General features: G+C 37.1%; 1 protein-coding gene across 8 annotated transcripts in view; it reads left to right on the top strand.

Annotated features, from left to right (window-relative positions):
* Positions 1-21906, top strand: part of NDRG3 (NDRG family member 3) — a 117373-nt gene that overhangs the window by 79054 nt on the left and 16413 nt on the right. For all 8 annotated transcript variants that reach the window (XM_004459038.3, XM_058287037.2, XM_071211699.1 and 5 more), the window contains one exon: positions 181-237. In XM_004459038.3, coding sequence (XP_004459095.1) covers positions 181-237 — 57 coding nt within the window. The remainder of the gene's footprint in view (positions 1-180; positions 238-21906) is intronic.

Here is a 21906-nt window from a genome sequence, read left to right as displayed (position 1 = left end):
GTTCTTATGTTTCTTGGACACACTGTCTCATGAAAATGTATGAACCCAAGTTGGGTTTTTTTGTAAGGAGTTTTATATGTGTATGTATATACTAAAGTACACCAATCTTAAGTAGACAGCTAAATGACTTTTTATGTATGCTTACTCCCTTGACACAGATTTTTTTTTTTAACCTTTTAGCTCTCAGGACTGACAACCAATGTTGTGGACATTATTTTGGCTCATCATTTTGGGCAGGTAAGTTCTCAGTCCATCCAGGAGAGCTGTGTTTATTGGCTAGCAATAGTTTACCTCAGGAAAGAAGAGAATACCTCAGAATTTACCTGATCATAGCAGATGACACCTCTGGTACAGTATCAGATGCATGTGACCTAGCAATGGCCAGTCCATGGGAGAGGCATACCTCACTGCCACATGACTCTTAGCATTTGGAGACAGGAGAGAAGACTTCATCTCCCCTCATCAGTTCCCTGTAAGGAGCAATCTATCTGGTAATGTTTACAACATCATGTGCCTCACCAAACATCTTTAGAGCCATAATAAGGTATGAGAAGGGCTTCACAGAAATAGAAATTTCAGGGGGAAAAGAAACCATGAAATGTTAGTGGTAAAGCATCTTAGAGATCATCTGAGAAAACTGAAGTCCACAAAGAGGAAGCGATAATTATCTCATGGATAATTGTTGGGAAGGGGAGGGAACGCATCTGGTGGTAGGCGTGGTGTGGCCCCCAGTCCTCTTTTGCAAAATGTTAGTTGAATGACCTATGAAGCATAATGGAATAAATGAACAGTGAGATCAGAGAGCTGTGAGGTATATGGAGAGGGGAGATGAAAACAATATAAATAGGGATAATGTGCACTCAATTGCTGTCTGTAGAGTTAATTTTAAGCATTATTATTTGAAGGAAAATGGTAGGTGATAAAACTAGCATTTCATGAGTACTGGTTATACACTAGGCACTGTTAATAAATACTTTAGATGTACAACTGCAGTTATTTTTCACATGGTACTGTTAGCATTATTTTCAGAAGGGGGAACTGAGGCCAGAGAGGCAACATTAACTTGCCACCCTTATCGAAAAAGTAAATAGTGGAACTGACATTTGAATACAGGTCAGACTAACACCAAAAGCCATAGTCTTTTCTTTTATTTAGATTATATTTCTATCAAAGTTATAAGTTCACTTGTATTGGAAAGAATACAGAAGTTCTATAATACTCATTACAATGACTCTTTCACCCACCTTATTTTATGCTTCTTAGAAACAATCACTTTCATCTCTTAAGCTGATTCCTTTGGGTTTTGCTTCCATATTGCTCTCTTTTTAATTGAGGTTTAACTTGCACATAGTAAAGGGCACAATTCATAAGTGCATTTCTCCATCCTTTTTATGTATATGCTCATATAACCACCCAAATCCTGATGTACAATATTTCCATCACTTCAGAAGGTTTCTGCATGCCCTTTCTATTTTTTTCAATTTCACTCCCTTCCCCGCTTCCCCCAGTTGTCTGCTCTCTGTGTCCATTCACTGTGTGTTCTTCTGTGTCCGCTTCTATTCTTGTCAGCAGCACTGGAAATCTGTGTCTGTTTTTGTTGCATCATCTTGCTGCGTCAGCTCTCCGTGTGTGCAGTGCCACTACTGGGCAAGTTGCACTTTGTTTCCACTGGGTGGCTTTCCTTAATGGGGTACACTCCTTGTGCGTGGGGCTTTCCTATGCAGGGGACACCCCTATGTGGCATGGCACTCCTTGTGCGCATCAGCACTGCGTGTGGGGCAGCTCATCACACAGGTCAGGAGGCCCTGGGTTTGATCCCTGGACCTCCCATTTGGTAGGTGGATGCTCTATCCGTTGAATCAAATCCGTTTCCCTCTGCCTGCCCTTTCTTACTCACTAACCTCCTCCTACCCTCAAGCAAAGCATTCATTATTCTGTTACCTCTATATATTAGTTTTGCCTTTTCTTGAATCTCATATGAAGTAGAATCATACAGTATGCTATTTTTCTGGTCTGTCTTCTTTTGCTCAACATATTGTCTTTCAGATTCATCCATGTAATTGCTTATATCCATAGTTCATTATACCACAAATTACTCCTCTGGGAATGAATAATTGGGTTGTTTCTAGTTTTTTAGTTTTATGAATAAAACTGCTATGAGTAGTCTTATACATGTCTTTTTGGACATGTGCACCCAGTTCTCTTTGCCTCCATCCCTAATATGCTTATATTGCCACTTTCAGTTTTTCAGGTGTAGGCATTATCTGTTAATTTTCTGTTAATGGAAGAACATTTATCTCTCACTTAGACGCACCATGTCCCCCTGACACACATTTGTATTTCTCATTACCCATCCTGGCAATACGGTTATAATTTGTGTTAGATCATTTTCTAGCATTTACAGCATCATTAATAAATGTTATTAAGTGCTGAACCATGGTGGGGGTGGGGCGTGGGGTATATGGGAACCTCTTATGTTGTTTTTTTTTCTCCTCTACTTTTTTAAAGATTTACTTTTTATTGTCTTTTTTTAAAAGATAAATAGATTACACAAAACTCTTATGTTTTTTAACGTAACATTTTGTATGATCTATCTACTAAATAAAAGACAATTTTAAAAAAACGAGCAGAACCATGACTACCTTTCCTATTCTGTGTAGCATTTTGTGTTCTCTTGAGTTAATAATTGTCTTGTTTTTATTTTTGTTTGTATTAGTGGCTTGCTCTATTATAATTATAAATAATTCAGCTGTCAAACTCTCCCTTGGTTATATAAATCTCCCAGTCAATACATTCAAACAAACTAGTTACTCAGTCATTTTCAACTTATTGAAGAAGTCGCTCCCAAAACATTCTCCTCGATCCTGTTCGGACTGGATACCCTCTTTGCTTATTGCACAGCTGTGTTACCCTGAATCTCCTTTTACTGTTTTCCTGGGGATATTCTTTTTCTCTTTTCCATTGGATCTCCTATTCCCTAGATCCCACATCTTCTTTCTTTATTTACTCCTCATTTTTACAGAACATATCTTTCATAATAATGCATGTCTAAAATTATCATCTACCTTTAAACTTCAGTGATAGTTTAACTGGGTATAAAAACTAGGTTGAAAGTCTTTTTGCCTCAGAATTATGTAAGCATTGTTCTGTTGACTTCCAGCTTCCAGTATTGCTATTCTGATTCTCAGTTGTTGGTGTGAAACCATTTTTTTCTCTAGAAGCATGTAGGATATTTTCTTTGTCTTGATATTTTTAAATTATATCATGATGTACCTTGATAAATCTATTTTGGTCCACTGTTTAGGCATTCAGGTGGGTCCTGAAAATCCAGAAACTCAGAATCTTCAATTCTAAAAGTTTATTTGAATTATGTCATTTCTTCCTTGCCCTATATCCTCTGTCTTTGATCTCCTATTATTTGGGCATTGGGATCTCCTGGTTTGCCTCTCTAATTTTCTTATCTTTTTTTCTCTTATTTTACATCTGTATTAATAAGCCAAAGGGGTGCTAATGTAAAGTACCAGAACTCTATTGGCCTTTATAAAGGTAACATAAGAGGTACTTTCTCACCCAAAGTCTTTTGCCACATGTTGAGGCAAGATGATGGGTGATCTCTGCAAGGGTTCTGCTTTCCTCTTTTCCTCTTAAGACTCTGTGGTCTAAGCTTCCGATCTCACCTGTAGGCTGGCTGTAAGCTCGTTTCTTTCCCCAAGGCTACTTTCTTTCTGAGTTCAGCCGCTCTGGTCTCTCCATGAGGTCAGCTATAGACTGTCAGGCTCATCTCTCTTCCATGTCTATGGAGCAGTCTCTCTTTCTGCATATCTGCTTCTTTGTTTTCCTTCTCTCTTTACTTCTGTGTGAGCATCTGTTTTATCCCCAAGGGGCTGGGACTTGATGCTGAGTCACATTCTAATGACCTGATTGGATCAGAGCCCTAATCTTAACATAATTTAATCAGATGTCTCAGCTGAATACAATCAAAGGGTTATCAAGCCAGAGGTTATCAAACCAGTATACAGACATAATCAGTATTTCTTTTTGGACTTGATAAATAATATCAAACCGCCATACCATCTATGTCATTTGCTCTACTTTCTGAAAGATTTCTCAGCTTTGCCTTCTACCCTTTCTGTTGAGATTTTCTGTCTGCTCTTTTTAAATTCTAAGAACACTTTTTGTTCTCCAACTCTTTTTTAATAGCTTCCTGTTTGTTTTCATTGAAAACAGTATCTTATTCAGTGAGAACATCAATGACTTTTCCTCTGAGATTTTTTTCTTTGCTACCTCCAAGTTGCTTTTTTCATGTTTTGATTTATTTCACATTAAATATTGTACCACTTATTAACTTACCATCTTTCAGTCCAAATCTCCCCTTCTTTGCCCTGTTTTTTGTTTTGTTTTGTTTTGTTTTGTCACTGAAACTGGATCTTGTAAAGCTTTCTCCTTTGCCAGTTGATGCAGTGTTAGAATTTATAAATAAAGGACTCTGGAGGGATGCTGCAAGGCAACAGTGGCAGGAAGGCACAAGGCACTTCTATTTCCAGATTCTGTTTTTTTGTTTTCTGGTTTTTTTGCAGCTACTGCCCCTAGGCTGAGAAACAGGGATACTGAAGGAACTAAAAATGTAGTTGAGCTCCCACTACAAAGACTGAGATTCATACATCTTCAAAGAGGGCATGGCTTCCACAGAAAACATAAGCCTGCCAATCAATAGCGAAGAAACTTGTCAGAAATGGAGAGCCGTAGTTGGCTTTAGAGCTGCTCATCAGGTAGGGGAAACAGTTGCTTAGAAAGAAGGCTAGAGCTCCTGGAAGCTGCACTTGGCTATGGAGAACATGGGCCCAAAGTGTAGCTGGAGCTGCTCTGTGAAGGGTTCCTGACATAGTCACTGGCTCCTTTTTTAAGTTTTAAAACAAGGACTGGTAAAGGAAGAAATATGCCAGTATCACAAAGAAGAGTGGATTTGAGTCTGAGAAACCATAAATTGATAACTGGCACAGATGTTTTTCCCAATGACTAGTGAGCCCTAGCAGTCTTCCCGTATATACATATATTTTTTTGGTTAGGTTATTAAATAATTTGTGTATTGTACTGCAGTAACAAAGAAAACAGACAATGCAACCAGTAGAAAGAATAAAATTGTATTTAGGATTGTATTTTTAACTGACAGCAAATAGAAATCCTTAGTGAGATCATGGCAATTTGACAGTATTATGATTAAGCTCAGTAAAGGTACTTAGGGTATTTAGAAGATTATGTTCTATAGCTACCTCTTTCCGTATCTTCTATATCATCTGGCTCCTTAAATGATGGGGAAAAGCCCTTAGTATAGTGGGGAAGCATTTCTAAAATAAGTTATAGGTTCTTGCTCTTAGGAAATTTTTTTTTTCATTCATGGCAATTATTTGCTAAAATCAGGGGCCTTCTGGATTTTTTGGTTATTTTACCTTGTATTAGTCAACTAAAGGGCATGGTGACATCTGTTGCCTTTTATAAAGGGTATTTGTTTGGGGTAAAAGCGTAGAGGTACAACGTCCTAAAGAGTCCAACTCAAAGTTGGTTTCTCAGCAGTCAGTTACCATGTGTTGAAGCAAGATGGTTTGCCTATCTCTGTGAGGGTTCAGCCTTCCTACCTCTTAGCTACAGGCTGGCATGGGGTTTGTCTCTCTTTTCAGGACCATGGGATCAAAGCGTCTTCTTTTCCCTGTCATGACAGAGTTCTCTCCTCTGGCATCTATGGAGCTCTCTCTTCCTGTGTGTCTTCTTCTGTGTCTTCTTTTTTTTCCTAATCACATAGTTTATTAAATCAATTTATTTAATTTTTTAAATATATTTTTTATTTATTTTTTAAAAAAACCTGTGTGTCTTAACTGAGTGCCCATTAATATCAGCCCATCAAGGGACTTAACTTGAGTCACACCTTATTGACATTGTGGAATCAAAGCTCTAATCTTAACATAATTGAATCAAAGATATCTCACTGAATCTAATACAATCAAAGGGGATCACACTCAGAGGAACAGACCAGTTTACAAACATAATCCATATCTCTTTTTGGAATTCATAAATAATCTCAAAGTGCCACACTCCACCCTCTGAATTCCAAAAAGACATTACAATATTCAAAAAACCTTAAATATTTTCAGTTAGCAATGCAGAGTAAATTAATTAATTAATTAAATCTTTTTTTAAAAATCCATATACCATAAAATTCACCCTTTAAATATGTACAATTCAGTGATTTTTAGTATATTTACAGAGTTATATAACCATCACCACAAATACCAGAAAATTTTCATCACCCCTAAAAGAAACCTTATACCCAGGAGTGGTCACTCCCATTCTCCCCAAACCCCAACCCCTGGCAACCACTAATCTACTTTCTGCCTTTATGTATTTGCCTATTCTGGACATTTTATATAAATGGAATATATAATATATGGCCTTTAGTCTGACTTCTCTTACTTAGCATATTATTTTCAAGGCTTATCCATGTTATAGTGTGTTATCAGCACTTTTTTTTTTTTAAACTAATATTCCAGTGTATGGATATGCCTCATTTTATTTATCCATTCATTAGTTGATGACATTTGGGTAGTGTATTAATCAGCCAAAGGGATGCTGATGCAAAATACAGAAATTGGGTGGTTTTTATAAAGGGTATTTTTTTGGGGTAGGAGCTTACAAATACCAGGCCATAAGCCTAAGTTACTTCCCTCACCAAAGTCTGTTTTCACATGTTGGAGCAAGATGCCTACTGACATCTGCGAGGGTTCAGGCTTCCTGGGTTCCTTTCTTCCTGGGGCTTGCTTCTGTTTCCTCTGTGAGCTTACTTCCCAGGATTCCAGCTTAAGGCTTCAGCATCAAACTCCAACATCAAAACTCCAACATTAAGAACCCTCCAGCTCTGTCCTTTGTCATATGTTTTATCTGTGAGTCCCCACCCACCAAGGGGTGGGGACTCAATGCCCTACTGGCACAAGAGGGCAGTATAATCTAATCCAGTATAATCTAATATGCCCAGAGGGAAAGATCAGTTTACAAACATAATCCAGTATTTCTTTTTGGAATTCATCAGTAATATCAAACTGCTACAGGTGGTTTCCACTTTTTGGCTATCATGAACAATTAGCTATAAATATTCATATACAAGTGTTTGTATGGACATATGTTGGCAGTTCTCTTGGGTATATACCTAGGAGTAGATTTGCTGGATATCATGGTAATACTCTGTGTTTAACCTTTTAAGGAACTGCCAGATTGTCTTCCAAAGTGGTTGCACCATTTTGCAATCCCACCAGCAATGTGTGAGAGTTCCAGTTTCTCCACTTCTCACCAACACTTGTTATTGTCTCTCTTTTTTATTATAGTCATCCCTCCAGTGGGTGTGAAATGGTATTTCATTGTGGTTAAATATGCATATCACAATGACAAATGTTTCTGAGTAACTTTTCAAGTCCTTTTCCCATTTTTCAACAGGATTATTTATTAAAGAGTTCTTCATATATTCCAGATACAAGGTTTTTTTTAAATCAGATAAATGATTTTCAAATATTTTCTTCCATTCTTTTCACTTTTTAAGTGTTCTTTGAAACCAAAAAGTTTTTAATTTTGATGAAGTCCAAATTATCTATTTTTTCCCCTTAAAGCTTTTGGTATCATATTTAAGAAACTGTTATCTACCACAAGGTCATGAAGATTTACTGCTAGAACTTCTTCTAAGAGTTTTATAGTTCTAGCCTTTACATTTAGGTTTTTATTCCATTTTGAGTTAATTTTCATATATGGTGTGAGGTAGGGGTCCAGGCCTCCCCACTGAATTGTCTTGACACCCTTGTTGAAAGAGTTTATTTTGGAACTTTAATTTCTATTCCATTGCTATATATCAGGCTTTTTGCCAGATCACAGTTGTCTTGATTACCATAACTTTGTAGTAAGCTTCGAAATTGGGACGTGTGAGTCCTCCAAGTTGGTTCTTTTTCAGGATTGTTTTGGCTCTTCTGGATCTCCTGTATTTCCATATGGATTTTATGATCAGCTTATCCATTTCTTCAAAAAAGATAGCTTGGAATTTGATAGGGAATTGTATTGAATCTGTAGATCAAATTGGAGCTCATTGCCATCTTAACAATACTGTTTTAATCCATGAACATGGGACTGTCTCCATTTATTTTGGTCTCCTTTAATTTCTTTTGGCAATATTTTATAGTTTTCAGTGTATAAGTCTTATACTTCTTTTGTTATATTTATATCTATGCAAAGTCAATCCTCATTGTTTGCAGATTTGTATTTGCAGATTCACCTACTTACTAAAATTGATTTGTAACCCCAAAACCAATACTTTGCACCTTAGTGGTCATTTCCCAGACATATGACTTGCTTGATGCACAACTTCTAGCTGAGGTCAAACTAGGCAAAACTCTGCCTTCTTTTTTCAGCTCTCATATTGTGTCCTTTTATGATATATTTAATGCCACATTTCTTGTATTTGTATGCTTTTTTGTTGATGATTTTGCTGTTACAGTGTCTCCCAAGTATAGCGCTGAAGTGCTGTCTAGTGTTCCTAAGTGCAGGAAGGCTATGATGTGCCTTACAGAGAAAATATGTATGTTAGATAAACTTCATTCAGACATGAGTTATGGTGCTGTTGGTCATGAGCTGAATGTTAATAAATCAACTATATATTAAATATAAAGCGTCTTTAAACAGAAACACATAAAACAAGATTATGCTGTTTTATATGTTGTGACTAGAAGCTTACAGGAACCTAACCCTGTTTCCCCTTGTATTCACTTCAATATTTGTAGTGGCTTTATAGAACATATTTTCTGTTAATATGGTGAGTCAACTGTGTTTTTTTTGTGCTATTGTAAATGGAACTGCTGTCTTAATTTTATTTTCAAATTGTTCATTGCTATTGTTTAGAAATACGATTGATTTTTGTATATTTGGATCTTGTGTCATGGAACCTTGCTGAACTTGTTTATAAGCTTCAGCCATAGTTTTTGGAAATTCCTTAGGATTTTCTGTATACAAGATGATGCCATCTGCAAATCAAGGTAGTTTTACTTCTTCCTTTCCTATCTGAATAACTTTCATTTCTTTTTCTTGCCAAAGTTTCCCCAGCTAGAACCTCTTGTTCCTGATTTTAGGGAGAAAGCTTTCAGTCTTTCACTATTAAATATGATGTTAGGTATGGGTTTTTGTAGATGCCTTTTATCTGAGGACATTTCTTTCTATTTCTAGTTTGTTGAGTGTTTTTAACATGAAAGACATTTTAATCTGCTAGGCTGCCAAAATGCAATATATCAGAAAGGGTTGACTTCTACAATGGGAATTTGTTAGCTTACAAGCTTTCTGTTCTTATGCCATAAAAATATCCAGATCAAGACATGATCAGGAGATGCTTTCTCCCCCCAAACCGTCATATGGCAAGGAACATGGCAGTGTCTGCTGATGTCTCCCTTCTATCTCTCTCTCTTTTTCTTTTTTTTTAAAGAAGGTACCAGAGATTGAACCCAGGATCTCATATGTGGGAAGCAGGCATTCAACCACTGAGCTATATCCACACCCCAGTGAGAGTTGGCTTTTTCATTTGTTTATTTTGTTTTTAGGAGTACCGGAAATTGAACCTGGGACCTCATACATGGGAAGCAGGCACTCAACCACTTGAGCCCCATCCACTCCCTCTCCCTTCTATTCCAGGTTTTGTTGCTTTCAGCTTCTAGCTACCATGACTTTCTCTTCTCTCTGTGTTCATCCCATTTATAAAGGACTCCAGTAAGGATTAAGACCCACTCTGGGTCATACCTTAAATGGAATATCCTCATCAAGAGACCCTACTTAAAATAGGTTTACACCCACAGGAATGGATTAGCTTTAAGAACATGATTTTTCTGGGGTACAGTACAGCTTCAGACCATCACAAATATTGTTCAAATGCTTTTTCTGTATGTATTGTGGTATACATGTGATTTTTGTATTTTATTCTTTGAATGTGGTATATTATTTTGATTGATTTTCATGTTTTGAAACAACATGGTGTTCCTATGTTAAATCTCACTTGATCATGGTATATAAACCATTCTATCTGTTGTTGGATTTGGTTTACTAGTATTTTGTTGGATTTTGTGTCTATATTCATAGGGGATATTGGTCTATAGTTTTCTCATAGGGTGTTAGGATTATACTTGGCCTCAGAATGAGTTTGAGAAGTATTCTCTCCTCTTTTTTTTTGTTTGAGTTTGTGAGGATTAGTGTTAATTCTTTAAACTTTTGGTAGAATTCACCAGTGAAAACATCTAGGCTAGAACTTTTCATGGAGAAAGTTTTTTATTACTAATTTAATTTTTACTTGTTTTTTAGGTCTACTCAGATTTTCAGTTTCTTCGTGAGACTGTTTCAGTAGTCTGTCTTCCTAGGAATTTTTCCATTTTTTCTACTTTATCTGATTTGTTGACATTTAGTTCATAGTACTTCCTCATAATTTTTTTTAGTTTTTCTTTTTATTTCTATAAGGTTGATAGTGATGTCCTCTCTTTCATTCCCATTTTTAGTAATTTTTTTCTTGTCTCCCGCCCCGGTCAGTCTAGATTATCAACTTTTGATTTCATTGATTTTTTTCTATTATTTTTCTATATATTTCATTTATTTCTGGTCTGATCTTTATTTCTTCCTTCTGCTTGCTTTGGGTTTAGTTTGTTCTTTTTCTAGTTTCTTAAGTTGAAATGTTAGGTTATAGATTTGATGCCTTTCTTCTTTTTTTAATATTGTCATTTATAGTTATGAATTTCTCTCAAACACTGCTTTGTTGCATACCTTAAATTTTTGTATTTTCATTCATCTCAAAGTGTTTTCTAATTTCCTTTGTGTTTTCTTCTTTGACCCATTGGTTATTTAGGAATCTCTTGTTCAATTTCCCAAATATCCTTCTGTTCTTGATTTCTATTTTCATTCCGCTGTAGTCAAAAACATAGTATGGCTTTTAAGTTTTATTTTTTTATTTTTTAAGATTTATTTTATTTATTTCTTCCTGTTCCCCCCGTGGTCTACTCTCTGTGTCCATTTGCTGTGTGTTCTTCTGTGTGTCTGCTTCTCTTCTCATTAGGTGCCTCCGCAAAACGAACCTGGGACCTTCTGGAGTGGGAGAGGGGCAATTACTCTCTTGTGCCATGTTGACTCCCTGTTCTGCTACGTCTTCTTATATTTTCTCTCCTCTCTATCTCTTGTTGCGTCATCTTGCTGCACCAGCTCTCCACGTCGGCTGGTACTCCTGCACGGGGTGGCTTTCCCACCCCGGGCAGCATTCCCACGCAGAAGGGCATTCCACGTGGGCCAGCTTGCCCTCACCAGGAGGCCCTGGGCATTGTACCCTGGGCTTCCTATATGTTAGATGGGAGCCCAATTGGTCGAGCCAAATCCATTTCCCCCTTTTAAGTTTTATTAAGGCTTATTTTATTTCCTAACTCCTGGACAGTATTCCATGTACATATGAGAAGAACGTGTATTCTGCTCTTGTTAAGGTAGGGTGTTCTATAGATTTCTCTTAAGTCTAATTTATAGTGTTGTTCAAGTCTTCTATTTCCTTGCTAATCTTCTGCCCACTTGTTCTATCCATTATTGAAAGTAGCTTATGGAAGTCACCACCTATTATTGTTGGATTATCTATTTCCCTCTTAAATTCTGTTAGTTTTGCTTCATATATTTTTGGGGCTCTGTCTTTAGGTGCATACATGTTTGTAATTATTATGCCTTCCTCATGATTAGCTGTTTCTTTTATTGTTTTGTTTTTTGAGGTACCCGGCCCAGGGATTGAACCAGAACTTTATTTATGGGAAGCTAGCTCTCAACCACTAAGCCACATCGGCTTCACTGAGTTGGGTTTTTTTGGTTTTTTTTTTCATTTGTTTGCTTGTTGTTTGTTTGTTTGTTTGTTTTTTTAGGAGGCTCCAGGGATGGAACCTGGGACTTCCCATGTGGGAAGCAGATGCTTAACCTCTTGAGCCATATCTGCTCCCAGTTAGCAGTTTCTTAAACAGAACTTTTTGTATAAATCTTTCACCTTTAAACTGAACTTTTTAACTATTCCTCCTTTGTTAAACTCATCTTTATACTTCATTTGCAGAGATAATTGATCCCAACAGATTTAAACCTTTTCAGGCTCCATTGTTCATTTACTTCATTTGCTCTTACTCACCATTTACAGCCTAACAGCCTTATTGGGTCCATCAAGTGAGTGATTACAGTCTTCTTTCTGCTTTCCCAGTTTCAGAATTTTACTTTTTGCACTTTACTGTTGTGTTTGTCCTTGTGGGTTTGTGGCTTCCAAGGACTTTTTTTTTTTTCCTCTTCTAATTTTATGATGTTTTTGGAAGGAATGAAGTTAAATGCCTGTGTTTTAATTTGATGTCTTTAACTGAATGTCTCAAAGACCATGATGTTTCCACTGTATATTGCTGAGTAGAGTGGGTGCTTTCCTGAAGATACAACACACTTGGTTTATACTGCAGACCTTAAAAACCAGTTCGTGGGCAGTGGATGTGGCTCAAGCAGTTGAGTGCCTACTTTCCACATGGGAGGTCCCAGGTTCCCGGTGCCTTCTAAAAACAAAAACAAACAACAAGCAAACAGAAAAAACAGTCCAGGGGAGCCAATATGCCTCAGTGGTTGAGTGCTGACTTCCCATATACAAGGTCCCAGGTTCAATCCCTGGCCCAGGTACCTCAAAACAAAACAAAACAAAGTAGTTTATAAATGACTATGCAAAGTGTTACCAGGAAGACAAGAAGCAGTAACCTCTGATACCAACTACAATGTGCTTCTGACTCTAAATAGCTGGAGTTAGGTCAGATTTCTCAGACTAAGGGCACAATCCCAAGACTGCCTTTCACACACTAGCATAAGTTTGGGGATTCCTAAGCCACCCTCACTTCCGACCAACTGTCTACAAATTCAGGGGTTCCCACTACCTCCTCAGGTTCAGCAGAAAGCTAGAATGACTCATAGAACTCAAGAAAGCATTATACTAGGGGAGCAGTTGTACCTCAGTGGTTGAGCTCCTGCTTCCCATGTACAAGGTCTTGGGTTCAATCTCCGGTAACTCCTAAATAAATAAAAAAGAAAATACTTGGGGAGCAATGAAGCTCAAGTTGTTGAGCACTTGCTTCCCATGTACAAGGTCCCAGGTTCAATCCCTGGTAGGTGTCTAAAAACAAACAAACGAAAAAACCACCTCTCATTGGAGAAGAGGATATAATTCAGTTGTTGAGTGCCTGCTTCCCATGTACAAGGTCCTGGGTTCAATTCCTGATACCTCCTAAAAAAAAGGCATTATATTTATGATTACAGTTTTATTATAGCAAAAAAGATATAAATCGGGACCATCTAAAAGAAGGGATACAAAGGGCGAGATCTGGGAAGGCTCACAAACACAAAGTGGAGTCAGGTTGCATCACTCTCCTGGCACATCAGTGTATCTATCAATCAGTGAAGTTCACCCAAACTTCATACATAGAGTAATTTGGGGTTTCATTACATAGGCATGATTGATTCAACACTCATGTGGTTGAACTCCATCTCCAGCCCCTCTCTCAGGAGGGCTAACCCAATCCTTTATTCACGTTTGGTCTTTCTAGCATGTCCATCCCCCTCCTTGAGTAATATCGTTTGCATAAACTAAGAGATATGGTCTAGAGAGCCCACCGTGAATAACAAAGACATTTCTATCATGGGAAATTCCATATATGTAAAATAGCTGTAGGTTTCTCCCAGAATGTGGGACAGAGGCCAACCTTGGTCCTTATTGTACAATAGGTATATGAGATATGGCCCTTGTTCTTCAGGGGCCCTCACTATAGGAGGATATGAGATGCACAAGAAATATTCTTATAGCACAGGATAAATAAGAATGATTAATAAGATCTGACTTTCATTGACTGCCTACTAAATTTAAGATGAACACTTTGTACCTATTAATCAGTTCAATCTAATAATCCATGGGGGGCGGTATTACTGTAGTTTACAGGAGAAGAGAATGAATTGACTAGCAGATAATGACATGGTTAATAACATAGCAAGGGAGGAGATTTGAAGCCAGATCTGCCTGACTCTGAAGCTTTTTTCTTTCTATAATACCAGGCTGCCTTAAGAGAGGCACAGTGAGGGGCCTAAAGAAATTCAGAAACTGGGGAGGTTTACTTCTGACTTGGCATGGGGAAGGCTTCAGAATGAGGAGGTATCTCAGCCAGTCCTTGAAGGATGGATAAAAGCTTAGCCTTTTAGATTTGGAGACTGAAAGGGATCCTTCTAAGGAGGAGGAATCGTTTGCTCAAAAGCCACCATGAAAGAACTATACAAAATAAACAAATCTTTTAAAAATGGTGGTGGTGGGGGGGGAATAGATAAATCTTTTTTTAAAAAAAGAACTACACAGCATCTTGAGTAACCTGAGGAAGCTTGGTGTCGAATACCTTCAGGAAACAGATTAGCCCAAGTAGTTACTTCTGAGGCCTTCTGATAGTGCCTCCTGTGAAAGAATGAGACTTTAGGGTATTTGCATTTGAATATGTTAGAAACTATTTCAAATAGGCCTGCAGGGAACACTAAGGCTGGTATTTTAATGATTTCTGACAAGCAAGAACATCCTCACTATAAATAAAGTGTGTATTTAATTTAAAATATGTGAGAGGGGTAGCAGATGTGGCTACCCTTACCCACCTGCCACATGGGAGGTCCCAAGTTCGGTTTCCAGTGCCTAGGAAAGAAGATAAGCAGACACAGTGAGCAGACAACCAGCAGACAAACCAGGGAGCTATCTCGGGAGGTGGGGGGATATGTGAGGGCATAGATGATGGGTTCATTGTCACAAGGCTGAAAAGTTCATTTTCAGTATATGCAAGCAAATGTTTATATTGCTTTGAAATGGGAATAAATTGGCTTTTTTTTTTTAGGAGTAGACATGCCTTTAATACTTACAATACAGTCGGGAAGTACCATGCCACCTCTTGGGGGGTAGGGGCTTATAAAGCCATTACAGCAGATAAATTGGCTTTTAAACATAAATAAAATGCATCTTCACTAATAAAAGAGAAAAACCACAATAATACCCCACTTCTTTTAATCTTATCAGATTAGCAAAAACTAAAAGGCGATCATTTTTACTAGCCAGGGATGTGGGAAACAGAGACTCTCTCGTTTATGTTGTTGATGGTAGTGTAAATAAATGAGACAGCTCCATGTGTCCTGATAAGGAATGAGCTCTGCCTTACTTTACATGGAAAAACAAGGTATAGAATGATGTGTTTAGCAGACTATAATTTGTGTTTAAAAAGGAGAATGTGTTTATATATAACAGCTTTGCCTAAGAGGTTTCATGATCATTGAGGCCCAGTTTTACCCCTTTTATACAAATAACATTTCTTCCCTTTTTTATATCAAGCTTTTCTATCTAGACCTTCAAGGTGGCTAGATCAGTTCATCTCTCATTACTGTTGCTTTACTTTTTACTCACCTTAGTATATCCAGCATGAGATGGGGCCACTACCAAGTTTCTGAGGCATGATTCTTGAGCCCTTCTGTTTCAGGTAGACTCATCCATTTAGTCAGTTTCCAGCTATGTTCTTGGCTCACTTTACTTATAAAATGAGAATGCAAGCATTTTCCAACTTTCTCCTTATTTGTATTTCTCTGTAAGGTTTCATGATGACCTACAGACACTGCCCTGGATTAACTCTCTAATTATAACCTTGTATATATTTCCTCCACTGCAAACATTTCCCTCTGCTTAAACTGCCTGTCGGAGGGAAGCAAATGTGACTCATGCAACTGAGCTCCTGCCTACCACATGGGAGGTCCATGGTTCAGTTCCTGGTGCCTCCTAAGGAAGGCAGTGAGCTGCCCCGACAGGCAGATGTGACAGGCTAATACAACGAGATGATGCAACAAGAGACAGAAGAAGAAAGACATAGTAAGAGACACAACAAAGCAGGAAACAGAGATTCCCAGTGCCTCCTAAAGAAAAAGAAAAAATGAGCAAGAGAGTGAGCTGATGTGATGGGCAGGTGCAGCAAGCTGATGCAACAGGAGACACAAGAAAAAACATAATAAGAGATACAACAAAGCAGGAAACTGAGGTGACTCAAGCGATTAGGCGCCTCCTTCCCACATCATAGGTCCCAGGCTCAGTTCCCAGTGCCTCCTAAAGACACAGCACACAGCAAGTATAAACAATGAGGGGGTGGGGGGAAATAAATAAATAAATAAATCTTTTTTTTTTTTTTAACACAAAAACTGCCTACTAGAGGGGGAGCTTGTGTAGCTCAGTGGCTGAGCACCTGCTTCCCACATACAAGGTCCCAGGTTCAATCCCCAATACTTCCTAAAAAATAAAACAAATAAAACTGCCTACTAGGTAAGTCTGTGTGTGTATGTATGTGTACGCACATATATCCATATATGCTGTGAACAATAGTCTACCAACTGGTTCTGATGGCCTCTGAGAATGCCAGTGAGAACGGAGACTCACTTTTTACTGTATTTTTTAAACAGATAATAACATCTTTAATAGAACGTCTTCTGAATGTCTGATAAGCAAACTTGTTATTTATGTTTTATTAAAAATTTTTAATTATACAAAATTTCAAAATATACAAAATCATAACCATCCTCCAGCTTCAACAATTATAAATTCATGGCGTTATTTTTAACACCCCCCCATTACCATCACTCCAGGTTGTTGTTGTTTTTTTAGAGAAGTTGTAGGTTTACAAAAAAATCATACCCCCTCCATGCACAATTTTCTGTATTTACCCTTTGCATTAGTGTAGTACCTTGCTGCAGTTGATGAAACATTATTATAATTAGACTATTAACTATAGGCCATAGTTTATATTAGGGTTCATTGTGTTGTACAGTCCTATGTGTGTGTTTTTAATTCTGGTAACATATATACAACCTAAAATTCCCCCTTTTAACCACATTCAAATATGTAATTCAGTGGTTACCTTCACAATGTTGTACTATTATCACCATGATTCATTACCAAACTTATCAATCATCTCAAACAAATTCTGTAGTAATTAAGCATTAACTCCCTATTCCCCACCCCCACCCCTGCCTATGGTAACCTGTTGTATTAGTCAGCCAAAGGGGTGCTGATGCAAAGTACCAGAAATCTGTTGGCTTCTATAAATGGTATTTATTTGGGATAGAAGCTTACAGTTACCAGGCTGTAAAGCGTAAGTTACTTCCCTCATGAAAGTCTGTTGCCATGTGTTGGAGCAAGATGGCTGCTGACATCTGCAAAGGTTTGGCCTCCTTCTTCCTCTTAAGGCTCCATGGGCCCAGCTTCTTCCAGTATCACCTGCAGGCTGGGATAAGTCTCATCTCTCTCCCGGGACTTGTTCTTCTCTGGGCTCAGCTGCTCTGTTCTCTCCACAAGGTCAGCTGTAGACTCTTAGGCTCTCTTGCTTCCTGGGGCCTCTGCCATATCTATGAAGCTGTCTCTATTCCTCCGTGTTCTTCTGCATGTTTACTTCCCATGGCTCCAGCTCAAAACTCCAACTAACTTCTCTGCTGTTTAGTTTTCTCTATGAGTCCCTGCCCACCAGAGGGGCAAGGACTCAATGTCCTACTGACATGGCCCAATCAAAGCCCTAATCATAATTTTATCAATTATGATAAGTTGATAAGTAAATATGAAACCTCTGAATCCAATACAATCAAATATGACCAGAGGAACAGACTAGTTTCCTAACATAATCCAGTATCTTTTTTGGCATTCATAAACTGATATTGTTGATAAGTTTGATATTAACTGCTGCACCTATATTACAGTTTCTGACCCTATGATTTTCCAGTTCTAATTATTTCCTATCGGTGAGCTCAAACTATATTTGTTCTTTTGTGTTTGGCTTATTTTACTTAACATGGTATCTTCAGGATTCATTCATGTTTTGTCACATGTATCAAACTTCATTCCTTTTACAGCTAAATAATTCCATTGTATGCATATACTTCGTTTTGTTGATCCATTTACCTGTTGATGAATACTTGGTTTCCTTCCATCTTTTGGCAATTGTGAATAATGCCACTATGAATATCGGTATGCCAATAACTGAGTCCCTGCTTTCAGTTCTTTTGGTATATACCTAGAAGTGGGATTAATGAGTGATAAGGTAATTCTATACTTAACTTTCTGAGAAACCATCAAAAAGTTTCCCACAGTGGCTGCACCATTTTACATTTCCACCAATAAATGAGTATTCCTTTTTTTCCATATCCTCTTCAACACTTATTTTCCATTTTACAATGGTAGCCATTTTAGTGGGTGTGAAATGGTATCTCATTGTGCTTATGATTTGCATTTCCCTAATGGCTAATGATGTTGAGCATCTTTTCATGAACTTTTTTGCCATTTGTATATCTTCCTTGGAGAAATGCTTTATCAAATCTTGTGCCCATTTTTTAATTGGGTTGTTTCTGTTTTTCTTGTTGAATTATAAGATTTCTTTATATATTCTGGATACCCTTATATATGGTTTCCAAATATTTTCTCCCATTCTATAGGTAGTCTTTTTACTTTCTTGATAAAGTCCTTTGATGCACAAAAGTTTTAAATTTTGATGAAGTCCCGCTACCATACTTTTTTTTAAAAAAAAACAAGGTATAGAAGGTATCTAGGAGACTATAATTTGCCTGTTCTAGGCCCCTTACCATTCTTTGTATAGTTTTTGTACCTGGTTTCTTTTATTTAGCACAATATTTGTTGTTGTTGTTTTTCTTCCTTATAAATTTGAAGATTGAATTTTCCATTTCTACAAAGACTGTTGGAATTTTTATTTTGATTGTGTTGAATCTGTAAATCACTTTGGGTAGAATTGGTGCTTTAACAATATTTAGCCTTCCAATCCATGAAAATGGCATTGCATTTATTTATGTCACCTTTGATTTCTTTTAGGAGTGTTTTTTAGTTTTCTCCATACAAGTGCTTTACATCCTTGGTTAAATTTATTCCTAGAGTTTGATTCTTTTAATTCTGTTCTAAAAGGAATTTTAAAAATTTCCTCTTCAGATTGTTCTATACTAGTGTATAGAAACACCACAGATTTTTGTGTGTTGATCTTATGCCCTTATACAAATGATATTTGTAAAAAAAAGAGGTTAAACTGGGCCTAAGTGATAATGGAGGGTCTGTTGTTTATAAATCCACTCCCTTTTTAAATTTTTTTAAATTTTTTATTTTTCAGGAGGTACCGGGGATTGAATCCAGTATCTCATACATGGGAAGCAGGCATTCCGCTACTGAGCTTCATCTGCTCCCCAATGAGAGTTGTTTTTGTTTTTCATTTGTTTGTCCTTGTTTCTAGGAGGTATCGGAGATCAAACCCAGGGTCTCATACAAGGGAAACAGGCACTTAACCATTTGAGCTACATCTGCTCTCCCGAATCCACTACTTTTTTTAAACACAAATTATAGTATCCTAGACACACCATTCTATACCTTGTTTTTCCACAAAATGTGGTAGAAATTATTCCTTATCTTGTACTTTGTTGAATTCATTATTAGCTCTAGTAGCTTTGTAGTGGATTTTTCAAGATTTTCTATATAGAATCATGTCATCTACAAATAGAGAAAGTTTTACACCTTCCTTTCCAGTTTGAATGCCTTTTATTTCTTTTTCTTGCCTAATAAGCTAGAATTTCTAGTACAGTGTTGAATAACAGTCAGCATCTTGTCTTGTTCCTGATCTTAGAGAGAAAGCTTTAAATCTTTTACCATGCAATATGATGCTAGCAATGGGGTTTTCACATGTGTTCTTTATTGTATTAAAGAAGTTTCCTCCTATTCCTAGATTTTGAAGTATTTTTATCTAGAAAAGGTGCTGGATTTTTAAAAAATCTATTTTTTTATTCATAGCATTCCATATACTGATATCCTTTAAATAGAATCTTTACATCATTATACTTGATATTCCATGGAACTGTTATTGACATTAGAGTAGAAGACTTTTCAGATTTTAGAAATTTTAGAATTGATGCCTCTTCTGCATCAGTTGAGATCATGTGGATTTTTTTCATTCATTCTTGTTAATATATGGTATATTACATTCATTGATTTTCTTACATTGAACCACCCTTGCATACCGGGGCTAAATCTCACTTGATCCCAGTGTATAAGTATTTTATTATGCTGTTAGATTCAGTTTACTAGTTTTTTGTTGAGGATTTTGCATCTATATTTGTAAGGAATATTGGTCTGTAGTTTTCTTGTAGTATCTTGATCTGGCTTTGCTGTTAGGGTGGTGGTGGCCTCATAGAACAAGTTAGAAAGTGTTCTATTCAATTTTTTGGAAATGCTTGAGCAGAATTTGTGTTAATTCTTCTTAGAATGATTGATAGATATATAATCACTATATATCCTCCCGTAACCCACTGAATGTGCTGGGGAAGAGTGAAAACTACCATGTAAACTGTAATCCATGCAGTGCAGCAGTGCTCCAAAATTTATTCACCAAATGCAATGAATGTGCCACAATGATGAAAGAGGTTGTTGATGTGGGAGGAGTAGGGTGAGGTGGGGTGTGCGGTATATGGGAACCTCTTATTTTTTAATGTAACATTTTTTGTGATATATGTATCTTTTTTAAAAAGGCAGTTAAATTTTAAAAACTTAAAAAAATAAAAAAGGATTGGTAGAATTCACCTGTGAAGCCATCTGGTCCTGGCTTTTATTTTTGGGAGATTGTTGATGACTAATTCAATCTCTGTACTTGTTATTGGTCTGCTGAGATCTTCTGTTTCTTCTTGAGTTGCGTAGATTGTGTGATTAAAGGAGTTTGTCCGTTTTATCTAGGTTATCTAATTAGCTTACCTGAAGTTCATTATATTTTGTAATCCTTTTTATTTCTGTGGGGTCCATAGTAATGTCCCTCCTGTCATTTATGATATTAGTTCTTTACATCCTCCTTTTTTTAAAAAAATTTATTTTATTAATTTATTCCTTCCCAACTCATTGACTGTGCTCTCTGTCTATTCTCTGTGTCCATTCATTGTGTACTCTGTGTCTCCTAGTCTTCTCTTTAGAATGCACTAGGAACCAAACCTGGGACATCCCACATGGAAGAGAGGCACTCAATCCCTTAAGCCACCTCTGCTCCGTGCTTTATTGTGTCTCTAATTGTGTTTCTTCTTTGTGTCTCCTTGTTGTGTCATCTTGTTGCATCAGCCCACCACACCAACCCGTCACACCAGCTCTCCATCTTGCTCGTCTTCTCTAGGAGGCACTGGGAACCAAACCCAGAACCTCCCATGCGGTAGGCTGGCACCTAAATGCTTGAGCCACATTGCTTCCTTTATATCCTTTTATTTTTTGTCAGTCTATCTAAAGGTTTGTCAATTTTATTGATCTTTTCAAAGAACCAGCTTGGCTCAATGGTTCTATTGTTGGTTTTTAAATTTTCTATTTCGTTTATCTCCATGCTAATCTTTATTTCCTTCCTTCCTTCTGCTCACTTTGGGTTTAGTTTGCTCTTCTTTTTCTAGATCCAAAACCATAGATTTGTAATTAATTTTTTGCATTGGCATTTTAGAACCTGTAAGAAAGAAAAAGTGGGGTTGCATAGCAAAAGTTACAATATAATAGTATTGGCATTTATAATTGCCTTGTGGTTACCTTTATCAGAGATCTTTATTACTTAATTTTGTTTCTGTCATGGTCTGGTATCCTTTACCTTTCAGTCTTATCATGAAGAACTCCTTAGAAGCTTTTGTTTATCAGGGAATTCCTTGTAATCTTTTGTTGTACACTGTACATTTTAATATTTTAGTGTGTTAACTCTGGCTTTCGTCCCTGAGCTGTCTGTTCCTTAAGTTTATATATCTAGCTAGTTGCATGATGGATTTCCTTGA

This window comes from Dasypus novemcinctus, chromosome 24 (assembly GCF_030445035.2).
Source record: "Dasypus novemcinctus isolate mDasNov1 chromosome 24, mDasNov1.1.hap2, whole genome shotgun sequence".
In the NCBI taxonomy this organism is placed as follows: Eukaryota; Metazoa; Chordata; class Mammalia; order Cingulata; family Dasypodidae; genus Dasypus; species Dasypus novemcinctus.
Note: the sequence above shows the minus strand (reverse complement) of the source record. Positions and strands in the feature narration are given on the sequence as shown.